This window comes from Callospermophilus lateralis, chromosome 7 (assembly GCF_048772815.1).
Source record: "Callospermophilus lateralis isolate mCalLat2 chromosome 7, mCalLat2.hap1, whole genome shotgun sequence".
Taxonomy (NCBI): domain Eukaryota; kingdom Metazoa; phylum Chordata; class Mammalia; order Rodentia; family Sciuridae; genus Callospermophilus; species Callospermophilus lateralis.
Genome location: NC_135311.1, coordinates 109769582 through 109786722, shown reverse-complemented (window position 1 = coordinate 109786722; position 17141 = coordinate 109769582). Strand labels below are relative to the sequence as shown.

Sequence of the window (17141 nt, the reverse complement as noted above, 5' to 3'; positions counted from 1 at the left end):
TAATATGTGTAAAAGGCCTAGCAAAGATCTTGGAACACAATGTCAACAAATGACAGTTCTCTTCCCTTTACCATGTATTTGAACACAGTTAGCTATAAAGACTTTTGAGGACCCTCCCAAGGCAGAGTATAATTTTAAAAAATCTCTTTCATTATGTACATCTAGTGACACAATGCTTAATACTGGGGATTGAATACAGGGGTGCTCTACCATTGAGCCACATTTCTAGCCTTCTTTTATTATTTTTTTTAAACATATTTTTTAGTTATAGATGGACACAGTGCCTTTGTTTTTATGTGGTGCTAAGGATCAAACCCAGTGCCTCACACGTTAGGAAAGTGCTCTCTCTACCCAAGGAGCTACAACTCCAGCCCCCCACCCCCCCTTTTAATTTTTGAGACAGGGTTTCGCTAAGTTGTCAAAGTTAACCTTGAACTTGCTCCCGCCTGAGTTGTTGGGATTATAGGTGTCTGTCACCAGGCCCCGATGAGTGTTCAATGTAAAAAATACTCAATTTTAGTAATGATTGCTAATACTTAACAATTAACTATTAGTCATCTCATTTCTTTCTTTAACATTTCACACTCAGGGTACCCCAAAACCACATTCCTCAAGTTTCCTAAAAACTGATTTTTCATAGTTATCCCAGTTTTCTAGGTAAGAATGCTCAGTGTACTCTGCTTTCTTTCTCTAATCATTATTCTCTCAGTGTATTCTGCTTTCCCATCACAAGTCACCTCTCTTCTGTCAACTGTCATCACCCTGTTCAAGCTTTATCTTTGAAAAGGATAGTAATGACAACCTTCACATAGTTTTCTCTTCATTTGCCCTTGATTCACAACAGGACTAAAGTCATGTTATATTGTGGATCATGATTTTTATCCTCACCAATTTTCACTCTTAAAATCCTTGAAGACAAAATGACATTGTCTTTCTCATTTTTGTAGTTTCTATAGTCTTGACAGAATGCTTGCAGACATCTCAAATGAAATAACTTATGAAAACTGTTTACAGTTAAGGATGGGACAAACGTGTAAGGTACACTGACATATTGGTAATAGGTGCCATTTATTGGCATTTTATTATGTGTCATTTTAAGTACTCTATTAATAAAGTCTCATTTACTCCTCACCAAAAAAACTTAAAAGGTGGATATTATTTTTATAATATCTATTTTATAAATGGAGAAACTGAAACCAAGAAGTTAAAAAACTTGCTTAAGGTCATACCACAAGAGCAAGATGGAACTTATTTACTTCAAAACTCTATTAACTTCCATTATAGAGTGTTTCTTTATAATATCTGCTCTCCTCACTTGTATTAACATTCCTTCTTTTTTCAACATCAGAGGAATAAGTATCCTAAACCTTTTAGAAGATAATTCATACAGTTTAGATTTAAAAAGTCCACTAAAGGTCATATGTTGAATGATTGCTCCCCAGACCACGATGTTATTGAGAAGTAGTGAAATTTTTAGGCTTGCTGAAAGGAAGTTTAGCTCATTAGGGGTTTCCCCTTAAATGGAATATTGGGACCCAGGCCCTTTCCTGTCTATCTTTCTGGCCACCAAGAGGTGACTAGTCCTCCTGTGCCACACATTTCCATAAGTCATAATTGATGCTAGATTTCTTTGTATTTGTTTCTAAGCATCAAACACAGTGCTTTTGCACAATGGAAAGTGAATTAATGCTCAGTGTTTCTTTTTTTAAGAAACACAAACTTTTAATTGCTTCCTTAGGCTAAAATTTATTCAAGCAATTATGTGCTAATAAAGGAAACAGGGATATAAATATGAAGAGGATCTGAAGCCTGTCCTTAAGGAGGTTATACATAAGCAAATAAAACAGATAAAACTTTATAGCTACTATGGTAAGAGACAAGAGCACTATGTTCCCATAGAGATATAATGATTATTTAGATCTTTAGTTATAATAAAGTTCATAAAGAGGTTGGCATGACCTTGAAGAGAAAGAAGAGAAAAAAAAGGGGCAGTAAATGAAGAAGATAGATAGCACTTAGGTGATGAAGAATTAATTGCACATGCGACTGCTAAGTAGTTTGAACACTGAATTATCAGATGAGAAATTGGTAACTACTGTCCATGGGCCTAATCTAGCTTGAAGTATATGGCTCTTGAGCTAATTATTTTTACATGTTTAAGGGGATACAAAATAAGATGTAAAACATAACAAAGACCATATGTAACCAGAACAGACTAAAATATTTATTATCTGGCTCTTCATTTAAAAAAAAAAAAAAAAAGTACCAATCCCTGCTATGAATGGTTTAGAACCACTGAAAGGATTTAGGAAGGGATATGATATATTCAGTTTTTCTTTTCTTTCCTTTCATTTTTTTCTGGGGGGATGGGGGGGTTGGGGAGTTGAGAGGGCGGTGGGGAGGATGGAGTCTATGTTGCCCAGGCTGGCCTCCAACTCCTGGGCTCAAGTGATCCTCCTGCCTCAGTCTCCTGAGTAGCTGGGACTATAGGTGCGTGCCACCGCGCCTGGCTGTATTCAACTGTTTTAGGATGATCATTCTGGCAGTTCTGTGGAAGATGAATATAGGAGAGATAAGAAAATAAAAGAGCACACTGCAACACTAAATGTGGGATGACAAGGTCCTAAACAAGAACAGCACAGAGGGAATAACTTACAGGGGCTTATAATTACTTGGCTGAAGGGAATGAGTGAGAAGGTTAAGGAGAAGAGGAAAGAAGCAGCCAAGGTAGACAGCAGAATGATCAAATGAATGTTAATGTTATTAGTGGAAAGGCAAACTAGGAGAAACAGGTTTATGAGATGAAGCTAATCCAGCAGGCAGCTGCAGAGAGTCTGGAGACATAGTACAAGCTACACATATAAGGTACTGAATGAATGTCTGATGAATGATGTTTGATAGTAAAAAACAAATTTACTAAATGTTTTCTGATTTATTCCCAAACTTATGTTGTACAGGTTCTTACACTGATTCCAAATTATACCTTGGAAGGAGGTGGTGCAGGCTTAGGAACCAAGTTCTTATAGACACTTGGAACCATAGTTGATGATTTGTTCCCATTTGCATGGTGAGATCCTGGTGAGGTGAATGCAGCAGAGAAGGCAGCAGCAGGATCCTCTTTGGAAACTTTTTTGATAACTAGCATCTTGGAGGGTTGCTTGGCACTAGGTGGGTTTTCTGTGAAATACAATAATGAAGACATAAAAGAATGTCACGCTTGTTGAATAACACAAAACACGATATTTTTGTATCAAAGTCTCACCTTCAAAAAATAAGGTGAGAGTAGAGACCAAGGAAGCAAACATTTCCTGTTGTGCACTTAACAGATATTCTTAAAAGCAACACTACTTGGGAACTATAGGACAAATGGTAGCATATGAAGCACTTGGTATTAAATTCAAACACCAGCCAGAAAGCACAAAGATGTTAGCAGTACTTTAGAGATACAATTTGTCTAATGTACAATGCTACCAGTCAGGCAAGGACCATACAAGAATATATCCAAAGGTAGCAAGCTCCTGATAGCAAGGAAATGGAGAAATGAGTTAACTGGGGAAAGAAATCTGCCATGGGATTCTGTGATGAGCAAAAACACAAGCAGTCATACACCATTAGCAAAAAGAGGTACAGCAATCACCCTTAATCCTATAATAATGTATTCAAATCCAGGTTTAGGTATGCCAAAGCCTTCCTAAATAATATGTACAGAACACATCTCATAAAGGGTCCAGGAGAGTTCAATTTGTAAATGTCAAAGATTATAATCATATTTTAGGACACACTGATTTTTATTTCAATTTTTTATGTCTTCTTATTCCCAACAAATACAAATAAATATGTGCATTTATGTTTTCCCCTTGCCCTACACAATAGGCATCATTTATTACCCTACCACCACCACCAAAAATCAACAACTCGGGGGCTGGGGATGTGGCTCAAGCGGTAGCGCGCTCGCCTGGCATGCGTGCGGCCCGGGTTCGATCCTCAGCACCACATACAGACAAAAGATGTTGTGTCCGCCAAATACTAAAAAAAAATAAATATTGAAATTCTCTCTCTCTCCCTCTTTCTCACTCTCTCTCACTCTTTCTTTAAAAAAAAAAAAAAAAAAAAAAAAAATCAACAACTGGAATTCAGAGGAACAAAACTGTATATACCCAGGGTGTAGTGTTATACAATCTTTTGAAGAATACTTCTTTTTAAGCTGTTAAGGATCAAACCCAAGGCCTCACTCTTGCCATTGAGCTATATCCCTAGCTATTAAAAAATACTTCTGAAGTGTCTATTTAGTAATATGGCAGAATGTTGAAGATTATACTGTTATGTATACTCTTTTTGAGACATTCATAACATAAATACAATAAAAAATATTAACTATTTTAAATGGATTAGCAATGCTAACTTCAAAATTACTTTTTTTTTAAGAGAGAGAGAATTTTTAAATATTTTTTTTTCTTTTTTTTAAGTTTTTGGCAGATACAACATCTTTGTTTTTATGTGGTGCTGAGGATCGAACCCAGACCGCACACATGCCAGGCAAGCGCGCTACTGCTTGAGCCACATCCCCAGCCCCTCAAATTACTTTTTAATGATTTTATATTAGTATCCCTTTACTTAAAATCTCCTTCCAAAATCAGGGATCTAAAAGCTTTCAATTATCTGTATTCTGAGGGAGGCAGAGTCATCTGCCATCCTTTTAGACACTTAAATTAGTGAAGAAATAATAGGTGTTAGTTACCAAGGGCAAATGGATGAGATGAGAAGCAAGAGATAAAGAAACAAGAAAAAAAATTTTGCTCCTCTCACTGGTTTAAAAAAAAAAAAAAAAAAAAAAAAAAAAATTCAAGTTGTGCCTTTAAAATGCAAAATCTACCTACCCCACACTCCAGAAGGGGTCCCAATAGGTCTGCATGGCTGATTCTGTTTGCCAGCTTCTGGATTCAAAGAAGGCTAGGAAAAAAGGAATATGAACAGTTGATATAAAAAGCTTATCATCTGGGGACTTTTGCAAAGTAGCCATCACCATGGACCTACCAAATAATTACAAGTTATTAGCACTTACTAATTTAATGTTGTATTTAAAATTATAACAAAGAGATGTTGAAATGCAAAACCAATAAGTGTTATGTTGCATTTAGGCTTTCTTGAGGGATTTCACATATTAACAGACTTAATGTCTTAAGTTCTCACCTTCCTATATGATATATACACCAAACAAGGAGGCAACAGAAAGATGAACAAACAAGGATGTGGATCATTTTTTGTAGATTTAAGGAAGATAATCTGGTCAGTGAAATGAACAGTATTCAATGCACTTCTAAGATTCCTTTAGAGTAAGCCCAACCATGTGCCAGGGACTGTTTTAGAAATAAAAGGCAAAGAAGGACCTTTGTCAAACCTCACATACCATATCACTACAAAGATACACTTGTAGACACGTAAGTACCATAAAAGGTTCCACAGACTGATAAAATTTTCCAGTTTTAATTTATCCATTTTTTCTTCATTTAAGATTTTTATTTGGGCTGGGGATGTGGCTCAAGTGGTAGCGCGCTTGCCTGGCATGCGTGCGGCCCAGGTTCGATCCTCAGCACCACATACAAACAAAGATGTGTGTCCGCCGAGAACTAAAAAATAAATATTAAAAAATTCTCTCTTCAACTTCCTCTCTCCTCTCCTTGCTTTCTCAGGCAGCTCAAACTGGCTCTTTCTCATTTTTCAGATGTTATTTTAAGTGTTCTATTTCAAAGGAGCCCTCTGTAACCACCCAATTGAAAGTTGGTTATTACTATAAATCTCTATCACAGAGCACTGTGTATTACAAGCATAGCTTTAATTGTAATTTGCAAATTTTCATTTTTGTACTCTTATTTATCATCTTATTCCCTCTGAAACTGTAAGATCTGTGAGGACAGAAACCATATCCAGTGACCAGAACATAATACTTGCTCAATAAACATTTGTTGAATGGATGGAAGAGCATTATAAGTCCATCTTCAGGGGCTGGTGTTATGGCTCAATGGTAGAGCATGTGTGAGGCCCTGGGTTTGATTCTCAGCACCACATAAAAATAAATAAATAAAATAAAGGTATTGTGTCCAACTACAACTGAAAAGAATTAAAATAAGTGCATCTTCAACAACAACAACAAAAAATTCTCTCTTTCTCCCTCCCCCACTCTCTCTCTCTCCCACTCTCTTTTTTTTAAAAAAAAAAAAAAAGATTTTTATTTTTTGTCTTCTAATTCTTGAAAAAAGTGTTTTATTCTTTTGTATTCCTTCTTGTTTGGCCTTTTTTTCCTTAAATCTTTCATTACTTTTTTCCAAAGTTCTAGTACCATGAGCATTTCTGGATTATGTTTACCATTTTCTTAATATCATTTAGTTAATGTTTTAAGATAATAAATTATAGTTCATATCTGTTTTGTGGCGGTAGAAAGGAATTTGACCTTGATCCTTTCATGTTGCTCACTTATATATGATTACATTAGCTTCTGTTGATGGGTCTAGGTAGCTTTTCATGCTCTTGTTTTCAGTGTTCAAAAATATAGTGACTTGGGCTGGGGATGTGGCTCAAGCGGTAGCGCGCTCGCCTGGCATGCATGCGGCCTGGGTTCGATCCTCAGCACCACATACAAACAAAGATGTTGTGTCTGCTGAAAAACTAAAAAATAAATATATAATAAAAAAATTTAAAAAAATATATATAGTGACTTATTTTTTTTTAATGCTGGATGTTCTGTCCCTCCCCCCCGCCCTTTTATGTGAACTTTCCCTTTCCTTTGTCTATTATGTGTCTTTGTACAGCTCAGTCTGGACTATATTTCCAATAGTTGGAGACTTTGTTGTAAAAGAGAATATCAGCTAGTTGGTATAAACAATGAGAAGACCTGTGCTGGTTCTTGCAATTTACTGCTTCCAATTCCAAAGTCATCTCTTCTATCTATTCTGTGTAAATGTATCTGGCACTTTAAAATATCTGCAGCTGGAGTGTTAAGTTTTGTTAATGCAAAGAGCTAAAAAGAGTTTTATTTCCTGTTCCAGTGTGCTTACTCTGTGGCCTCCTGCAGCACAGTTCCTCAAAGCCAAGTTCTGAAGTGCAAGTGAGACTTGAGTCCTGTAGCTTCCCTCAATACTCTAGAAGTAGTTATGAAGCAGAGTAACATCTCCCATGTATGATTTTCCCAGGTACTCCAGAGAGCAAACTTCTAGCACTTTCCCCCCAGAGAAGCATGTCAGCAACTGCTCTGCCATTCAGTGAGCCACAACTGAGTACTTACAAAAAGGATCTGAACATTTAATAATAGCAGTAGTTACCATTAAAAAAAAAACAAACAAAAAAAAAAAACAAAAAAAAAAACAACAAACAACAACAACAACTATGTGTCATCAGGTATAGTGCACATGCCTGTAATCCAACCAATTTAGTAGGCTGAGGCAGGAGAATCTCAAGTTTTAGGCAAGCCTGGGCAATTTAGCAAGATTCTGCCTCAATAAAATAAAAAGGACTAGGGATATAGCTGAGTGGCAAAGCATCTCTAGCTAATCCCTAGTACAAAATAAAAACAAAAAAACCCAACTATGTGTCACATACATTATTCAACATACACCATAGTACAATGTAATAAGGTATGCATACATTACTATCTCTATCTAATAATTCCAGGACAATTACAACTATTTAACTTGCCCAAGGTTACTATATAAGACTATTTTAAAAATAAAAATAACTAAAAAAAAAATCTTTATTCATATATTTTTATGTGGTGCTGAGGATCGAACTCAGTGCTTCACACGTGAGGCAAGCACTCTACCACTGAGCCACAGGCCCCCCCAAATAACTTTTAATTTAAAATAATAAAGAAAGTCAGCTCCAAACAATTCAGTCCCCAAACACCTTAAAACCTGTCAATAGTGCCCCTTCACCACAGGGATTGGAATTGATCACGGGGGCATCCTACCACTGAATTATATCCCAACCCTTTTCATTTTTTGATTTTCAGGCAGGATCTTGCTAAATTGCCCAGAGTGACCTCAAACTTGCAATCCTCTTCCTTCAGTCTCCTGAGTAGCTAGGAATACAGACAGGTACCCATAGCAAAAGGCTAATCTGTAATTCGTATATTACTTCTCTTTCTTGATATACCCTTTTCTTCTTTGGCTAATCACTCTCAGTCACCCTTATGGCTATTCCACAAGTTCTGCTCTGTGCTTCCTGCCCCTCTTACTAATATATTACTTTCTGTACCACTGGATATCTGGGTCATTCTGGATAAATACTCAAGAGTGTGTGAGGGAAACATAGATTTCCAAAGAATAAAGTTTTGAAGGACAGGAATTAATATATAACATTTATATCAAGGACCCTAGGACTTTTCTAGACTTGGGGAAGAGAGATTAATATCCAAATTTGATAGGGCTGGGTTTGTAGCTCAGTGGCAGAGTGTGTGCCTAGCATGTGTGAGGCACTGAGTTCGATCTTCAGCACCACATATAAATACATAAAAAATAAATTAAGTAAAGGTCTATTGACAACAACAAAAATCCAAACCTGACTCCTCTTTAGTTGATTTTTAAAATTCATCTCAGTGTTGAAGACTGAACACAAGGCCTCATGCTTGACAAACAGTATTCTCCTGTCATTGAGCTATAGTTCCAACTCCTTTAGTTGACTTTATTAATATGCTGTTTAAGTGGCTATAACAGAAGTTTCTGGTTACAACTGTAATCCCAGCTACTCAAGACACTAAGGCAGGAGGATTTCAAGTCTGAGGCAAGCCTCAGCAACTCAGTAAAACCCAGCTGCGCCCGGCGCGCATGCCTGTAAACCCAGTGGCTCAAGAGGCTGAGAAATAAGGATGACAAGTTCAAATCCAGCCTCAGCAATGGTGAGGCACTAAACAACTCAGTAAGACCCTGTCTCTAGAAAAAATGTAAAACAGGGCTGGGATGTGGCTCTGTGGTTGCGTGCCCCCTCCCGCCCAAACAACAAAAACCTTGTCACAACATAAAAAATAAAAAGGGTTGGAGATGTAGTTCAGTGGTAGAATGCCCCAAAATAACTAGAGTTGCACTATTTAAATAACTATAGAGTTGCTACATGTAGTAATTAAGTACTAAAATGTATACACAGTCTATGCTGAGATGTGCTATAAGTACAGGAAACACAGTGAAGACGGAATATAAAAATAATGTACATTATCTCACTAATAACTTAAGCATAGATAGATTAAAGTAATAATATTCAGGATATATTTGGTCAAATAAAATATTTTGTTAATTTTAAAAATGAACTCTAAAAATTCCACTTTTCATTAGATGCCAAAAAGCATACAATTCAATAAAACAGCATAAAATCTTGCTGAACATACATGCAACAGCTTAAACACTCAAAATTGCATATTCCTAACTTATTACAACAATTTTATATGAGAGTAATATTAAAAGGGAAAAAACCTCTTATGATAATTTATGTAATTATATTTAGATACTAAACCTTAGAAAACTTAAGGAAAAATTACAATTTTTCTTTTATACTCCAAAGGTGTAACGGAAAAATGTACTAAGATTTGCTGTAAGTTACATAGGAACTTTGATCATTTTCAAACTAACCAAATGAACTCCTTTCCTTTAAAAATAAACCCAAACTTAAGGTCTCCCTTTTCTGTAATAGTACTAATAGGGTCTGTATTTAAGACCTAATTTGTTAACTACACATCTAGAGCTTTGTACTTACAAAGTCTTCCTCTTCAAACTGCAACTTTTCCACCTTGTCTTCTTTCTTTTCTTCCCTAATCTCTGTAGGTGGCTTTTCTTGAAAGGCACAGCCTTTCCGGGAATGAAAACTGCCATTCCAGTGTCGATGGTTCCCTGTGCCACCTCCACTACGCTGGTTTATGCCATCATGACCTCGGGAAGAACTATGCCAACCAGATAGATTCCCTGTGATTCCAGCATATGCTCCCTTAGAGACACCAGAGTCCACAGAATCATGGCGGAAGAGGGAGGGCTGGTGCCAGGAATCTAGAATAGTAAGGAAAAGTGTTAACAGGTCAGTTTGTCCACTTCCTGGAAATTCAGAAATGACTGGGGCTAGATGCTTCCTGATCTGGTTTATGGTACTGTCAAAAGGCCTTCAGGAGACTTGTTCAGTAAGAAGTTCACACAAAGAACCACTAAATAATTTTTTTTAGTTGCTGATGGACATTTATTTATTTATATGCATTGCTGAGAATCGAACTCAGTGCCTCACACATGCCAGGCAAGTGCTCTACCACTGAGGCACCTCAGCCCTAAATAAATCTTTTGTCAGACAAGTTTTAAATGAATTTTTGAATTAAAAAAAATAATTCATGAGAACATAAAAATGTTAGACCTAGAAAGCCAATGTAGTTGAATAACGACTACTAGAGGACCTAATCAAGAACTATGTTTATAAAGAATCCTATTTTTTAGATATGGACATGCACTAAAGCCTGGGCTTACTTGTCGTTAAGTATGTAGTCATGTAAGCTGGACATGGCTCACCTCCTGTAGTTCGTAGGGGCCCATTGTTAAAAAAGCCATCAGAGGAATTGTGTCGACGACGGCTCACTCCAAATCTACCTTCTCCTCGGGGCAGGTGCTCTCCGTGTTTTTCAAAGGTGGATGTAGGTGACTAAGATGATAAAATACAGAATAGTTTTTTTTTTTCCAAACACGTGTTCAAAAGACAAGTAAACGGTGGCAGAAACCTGCATTATGAGCATATAAATCGTAAGAGTACCATAGGACTCAAAATTAATGTAGAGAAGAGCTAGGTTACACAAGTATTAACTCACTTCCTTCATCCCAAAAGGGAAAAAAAGGTGATGACCTCACTTATTTGCCTAAGGTGGGGGGAGTCATCCATATCTCTAAGTAGCCCCCAAATTTTATACTTAAAAAATATTAATCTTGCAACAGAGGTTGAGAAAAAGATGCTTGCCTTAAAAATCATTCTGCACAGTTTTATTATTTCTATAAAATTATTCTAGAATTAGAGAAAAAGCAATGGTTCAAATGTCACCTTGGTAACGATGGATAACTACAAAGTTTTATCTGCAAAGATTACTCGAACAATAACAATTTTGCATTAAAACCCATTTTACATGTGAGAAAAGTCAGGGAGATTGTCTTTCAACTTATATAATTCAAAGAAAGCAGTTTCTGACAAACATTATGAATTAACGTATTCATTCATTTTTCAATAAATTTCATTCTATGGGTTTTTTTTAAGTTGTAAAGGATAGAGTCTGTGATGACAATCATTTTTTTTAACCTTTATTTATTTTTACGTGGTGCTGAGGATCAAACCCAGTGCCTCACACTTGCCAGGCAAGTGCTCTACTACTAAGCCACAACCCCAGCCATGTGATGGCCAATCTTAGTTATCAACTTGTGAAGAGATGCCTAGATCTGTAAATCATACTTCTAGTTGTGTCTGTAAGGATATTTCTAGACAAGATTGGTGTTTTGGTCAGGGAACTAAGTAGGAAAGACCCACCCTGAATATGGGTTGCACTATTCAATGGGCTGGGGACTTAGAATACAGAAGCAGAATAGCGAAGCTCTCACTCACACTTCTTGCAGGTGTGGTTTTCTGCTAATACTGCTGTTGCTTCTAATTTTGTGGCCTTCTGCTTCTTGGAGCAGCTACCAGTTTTCTTGGCTCTTTAGGAGGCAGATGGCCATTGTGGAACTACTGAGCTTCTCAGTGTGAGCCAATTAACTTCTTCTAACCATACTTTCTGTTGCTTTTATTTTTCTGAGGAACTCTTCTAATACACAGACCAGAGGCTATTTAGCCACGAAAAGTATGGGTATGTTTGACAAGGACTTACAGAAAAATTATAGGCAGAAGCACATTCATCTATTTTCTTACTATCAATATCCTTAACAATACTTGATATGTCAGTCTTGTTTACCCATTCTAGTGGGTTACAAAGATCTTTTCCTATGCTCTTTTCCTAAAAGTTTTACTGCGCTAGCATCTTAAACTTAGGTTATGATCCTTTTCAAGTTGAGTAGATAGAGGCTGAAGTGCTCTACCTCATCCAATTATTCCAGGACCATTTGTTAAAACAAACAAAAAATCAAGCAAAAACAAAACTTATCACTGCCCTGCTGGATTTTTACCTTGGTAATTAAGTCGAAAGTCAACTAACATTTTATATATACAGGCCTATTTTTGAACTCTCTATTCTATTTCATTACTTTTTATGTCTATCCTATGCCCAAACTATAACTTTACTACTATACCTTTACTGGAAAGGTTGAAATAATATATTTTAATTCTCTTATTTAGTTCATTGTTCTAAAACAATTATTTGCTTTTTTTTAAGCGTTTTCCTGGATCCAACATCCATCCCCCTCAAGGACTTCAGACTAGACCAATTATGAGATTTTGAGGAATTTTAAGACAATTCAAAATGAAGTTCAGAGCATAAGGTTTTATGTCTAGACGAGACCAGAAACACCTTCCCAAAAATTTACATTCTTAAAAAATATGGAAGTGGGCCATTTTAATTTTTATTTGTTCTAATTAGTTATACATGATAGCAGAATGCATTTTGATTCATTGTACAAAATGGAGCACAACTTATCATTTCTCTGATTGTACGTGATGTAGAAGTGCACTACATTTAGTCATACGTGGGAAAGCAGGCCATTTTAAAAATACTACTATTTTTTTTCTCCTTTATTAATTGACAAAAATGGGAAGCACTTTTAATTTTACTAGCTTTAGAATGGTTTCCTTTATGAACACCCCAGGATTTCTTCTGTGTTCTGTGAGTTGATCTGCTTTAATCATATGAATTGGTTGTTCCATTTGTCTTTACCCCCAAACAACACACATTTCCTCCCAAATCATTAAGTAATGCCTCTAAAAAATTTTTCTAGGATTTAATATAAGAACCACTTAGTAGCTGAACAATCAATATCTATGTCCTTTCTTCCTCTTTATCTACTATCATAGTTGAAAGTACATTCATGCCAAAGTTCTATTTTCCCAAGGATCTTTTCCCTTTCAGTGAAATGCCTCTTTGTCAGTCAATAGGTTAGGAGGTATATAATCTATAAAGTGTGCTGCAGCAATACAGAAAGGCTGAAGGGTGCCATGTAAAAGAAAGGTAATGAGTCTATGAAAACATTTTTTAAATCTTTAGGCAAGGCAGAATATGTATTAAAAAACAAGCAAGGGGCTGGGGATGTGGCTCAAGCGGTAGCGCGCTCGCCTGGCATGTGTGCGGCCCGGGTTCGATCCTCAGCACCACATACAAAGATGTTGTGTCCGCCGATAACTAAAAAATAAATAATAAAAAAAATTCTCTCTCTCTCTCTCTCTTAAAAAAAAAACAAAAACAAAAACAAAAAACAAGCAAAAACAATCTATGTTTAAAAACAAACTATATCCTAATAAAATGTTAGGGGGGAAAAAATCTAAAACCCCAAACAACCCAAGTCTGTAAAACAGAGACCACAGGCCAGGAAGGGAAGAAAAAGTAACTGGTATTTGGGTATTTACTAGAGGAATGGAGATGAGTACCTTAGCTGACTGTGGTGTTGAGAAATTTAGCCAAGCAGGAACAAAGTCATGCTGCGCCATTTAGGTCCAGTGTCTCTTTTCAGCAAGGTGAGGCATCCAACCTCATGGCCAGGATCTGAAAGTGAGTCAACTCAAATCACTTATGCTTTTAAGAATAGAATACCAGATTATAAAGTAATCTGTGATTAACCTATGATCCCTCTTCACAGAGTATCTGTCCTGAGACTCTCTCTAGATATTTCTAAGGGTCCAAATCTCACAGAAGTTATATACAAAAGCAATGGTCTGTAAATATGTGATTATGAAAAAAACATAAACAGAAAAATATGATACAAGTCTAGAAGGTCATGTCAAAGAATCTAATGCATTCTTGAGTTACAAGAGAAGAAGCTGAAGAATAAACACAAAATAGATACTTATGGAAAGAACAGTTTGACTCAGTCAGGTACTTGGGTAACTTCTGGCCAAAGGAGTAGAAAAGCTTTTCCTACAGAAGGAATATATAACCTCTCAAGAACTTTTTCACTCAGTTCACATTAATTTCCTCAAACACTAACTAGTACCAATTTTCCTGAGATTTGTTGGTATTTTCAAATCTTCCTATCAATATTTTCCAAAATTAAAATACTGCAGAAAGCAGCAGATAATTTTCATAGCACATATACAGCTTTCCTCCAAAATTAAGATGTACAAAGAATATTTACCCCAGAGTGTAACCTCTGTGGTCCTGTTTTCCAACCTCTGTGGTCCTGTTTTTCGAACTCCTTGAGGCTATCAGCTGGCTCTCTCACAAGGTCTTCTTGTTAAAAAGGTGCTTAAGCAGTCTGGCCAGCAGCACGCCTTGTGATGAAGCACAAAGAAGCCTGGCTCTGGGTGGCTCACTTTCTGAGTCCCTTTAATTGATCATCCTAAACTACCTAGTTCCTGACTCGCTTCCAAAGGGGGAAGGGGAAAGGGGAAGGGGGAAGGGGAACATAAAAAGTATTTGTTACATTTAAAAAAAGGGGTAAGGGGAAAGAGCTATGTCTATGTTCACCTCATTCAACTTCCTTGAGTAATGGCACTATGATGTTGCTTAAATAGGTAATACATGGACATTTGCACAGTGAGTGCGAACTGTTCATAACAAGGTCATAGCTACACAGACAGGTGGCCTCATGTGTGGGCAAGTAATGTCATCAAGGTGATAGACAAAAAATATAATATTAAAGCACTATAAAAGATCTTCTGAGTAGTCAACTCCAATGGCAAACAACCACATGACAAAGCCCTTAAAACATAAATGTCATTATTCTTACACAACTGCTAAAAATAGTGTGCAGATATGTATTTATATTTTTTTAAACTTTAAACTCTAAACATATAGGAAATCTTGTTAAAAAAAAAAAAAAATCAGACAGGAACTTGATACACTTTTCCCTCCACAGAACAGCAGCTTTCAAGGCAAATTTCTTGGTATAAAGCTCCTATATGTATATTCTATTTCTTTGGTCTTCAATATTTATAAATTCAGAACAAAATTAAAACAAGTAGAAAGAGGGGGTTAGGAATAGTCAAGGAGAAAGTTCCAAAATGAGGTTTTCTTCTCTTCAGTTTTCTGTATTTCACTTGTTTTGCATCTTCTTCAAAAATGAATTCAGCTAATAGAAGGTGATATGAAGAATCTTCTACTGCTTTGGTAGAGAAGTCACTTTTTATTTTGGATCCATTTCCATCATTGCTCAATCATTAACAAGGCCACATGAATCTACCAATCTGTAAATGAAAAAACAAAATGACACATAACAATCTCAAGAGACAAAATCACTGTCATATACAGTTGCTGAAGTGAGATACGAATGGATAAGGGGGGGCAGAGGGACAAGGCCAAGCAGACTTGAGGGGCTTACATGCAGCAAGATGCTGTGTACAGACTTTGCAACCTAGGTATGGGAAAAAGAGAATCCACGAAAGAGAGGTGGTGGTAACTGGAGACTGATTACATACTGGGAACTGATGAAAAACAGTATTAAGGAAAAATGGGAGCCATATTCCTTACTGTAGGAGAAAGGAGGCAACGATCATGAAAATTTGAACACGGAATCACAAAGAACAAAATAAGTAAATCCAAAAAATAACAAAGCAGTACTTAATTGACCTAAAGCATTCTTATCAATAAAATGGGGGGAAAAAGCAATAAAGCAAATCTAAAGAGAGGAAAGGGGGGGGTAGCAAAATTGGAGACAATAATAAAGATAATTATTTCAAAAATCAATAAAGATTATTTTAAAAAAGATAAACAGGGCTGGGAATAGTGGCATACACTATTAATCTCAGCAGCTTGGGAGGCTGAGGCAGAAGGATCACAACAAGTTCAAAGCCAGCCTCAGCAAGTGCAAGGTGCTAAGCAACTAAGTGTCTCTACATAAAAATACAAAATAGGGCTGGGGGTGTAGCTCAGTGGTTGAATGCCTTGGAGTTCAATCCCTAGTACTCCCGCCAAAACAAGATAAATAGAAGGTAAGCTGGTAAAATGCTTAAGGGAAAAAAAAAAAAAAAAAAAGACAGCATGAAGAGGAGGAAATAAAACAACAGATTAAGAAATAGTGTAAGTGGCAGGGCGCAGCCTATAATCCTAGTGGCTTGGAAGGCTGAGGCTGGAGGATTGGGAGTTCAAAGCCAGACTCAGCAATGGCAAGGTACTAAGCAACTTGGTGAGACCCTGTCTCTAAATAAAAATACAAAAAAAAATAGGGCTGGAAATGTGGCTTAGTGGTCAAGTAACCCTGAGTTCAATCCCAGGTACCCCATCACACCAAAAAAGAAAAAAAAATCATAAGCAAAGATTATGAACAATCAAAAATTAAACAAATTTGAAAATCTTAAATCTCTATGAAATATCAAAAACTGGCCCAACAATATAAAACCTAATATCAAACCTGAATAAACCTTATATGTTAAGGACACTTAAGAAAAACCCTCCTCTCCAAAGGGTTCCAAGGTGAAAAGAGAAGCTGAATGTCTACCCTATGGTTTGCTAAGTGAGTGACTGAGTTGAGACAGGAAGGTTTATACAGTAATCCACAACTGGAGTTCTGGATTACCCTACAGAAATAACAGCTATTAATTCTTTAATATAGGTTCTGTGGTCCAGCCTACAGATTTTTATCAGAATTCATTGTTAAAACGGCCTCTGCATAAGATCAAATTTTAATATAAACAGATTTTTAAAGTCAATTCATAAAATATTCAGCAAAAAGTAAAACCATCAGGATTGCTAACAGATGAGACATTGCTAACAGATTCTAGTTTTCAGTTTGTTCAACTAGGTTACAGTGCTTAGTGATAGGGAATAAACACAGACTAGTTACTGTTTCTTCAGTATATTCAGAGATGTTCTTATGAAGGTCTATATCTATTATTACCAATAAGAAATGATAATACTGTCACCATAATTAATTATTTTGGAAAAATATCAATAAAATCAAGATTTCTAATGGAAAAGACATAATTAACTGTTACATACTTTTTGTCATTAAAACTCTGGTTGAGCCAGGCGTGGTGGCACATGCCTGTATTCCCAGTGGCTCAGGAGG

The 17141-nt window shown here is 36.4% G+C and overlaps 1 protein-coding gene across 3 annotated transcripts in view; it reads right to left on the bottom strand.

The window, feature by feature from the left end:
- The window catches only part of Gpbp1l1 (GC-rich promoter binding protein 1 like 1), a 42163-nt gene that overhangs the window by 8467 nt on the left and 16555 nt on the right, over positions 1-17141 (bottom strand). For all 3 annotated transcript variants that reach the window (XM_076860520.1, XM_076860519.1, XM_076860518.1), the window contains exons 2-7: positions 14271-15321; positions 13567-13681; positions 10527-10656; positions 9736-10022; positions 4878-4950; positions 2984-3177 (exon numbers count right to left, since the gene is read on the bottom strand). In XM_076860520.1, the coding sequence (XP_076716635.1) occupies positions 2984-3177; positions 4878-4950; positions 9736-10022; positions 10527-10656; positions 13567-13626 (744 nt within the window). In that variant the 5' untranslated portion in view covers positions 13627-13681; positions 14271-15321. The remainder of the gene's footprint in view (positions 1-2983; positions 3178-4877; positions 4951-9735; positions 10023-10526; positions 10657-13566; positions 13682-14270; positions 15322-17141) is intronic.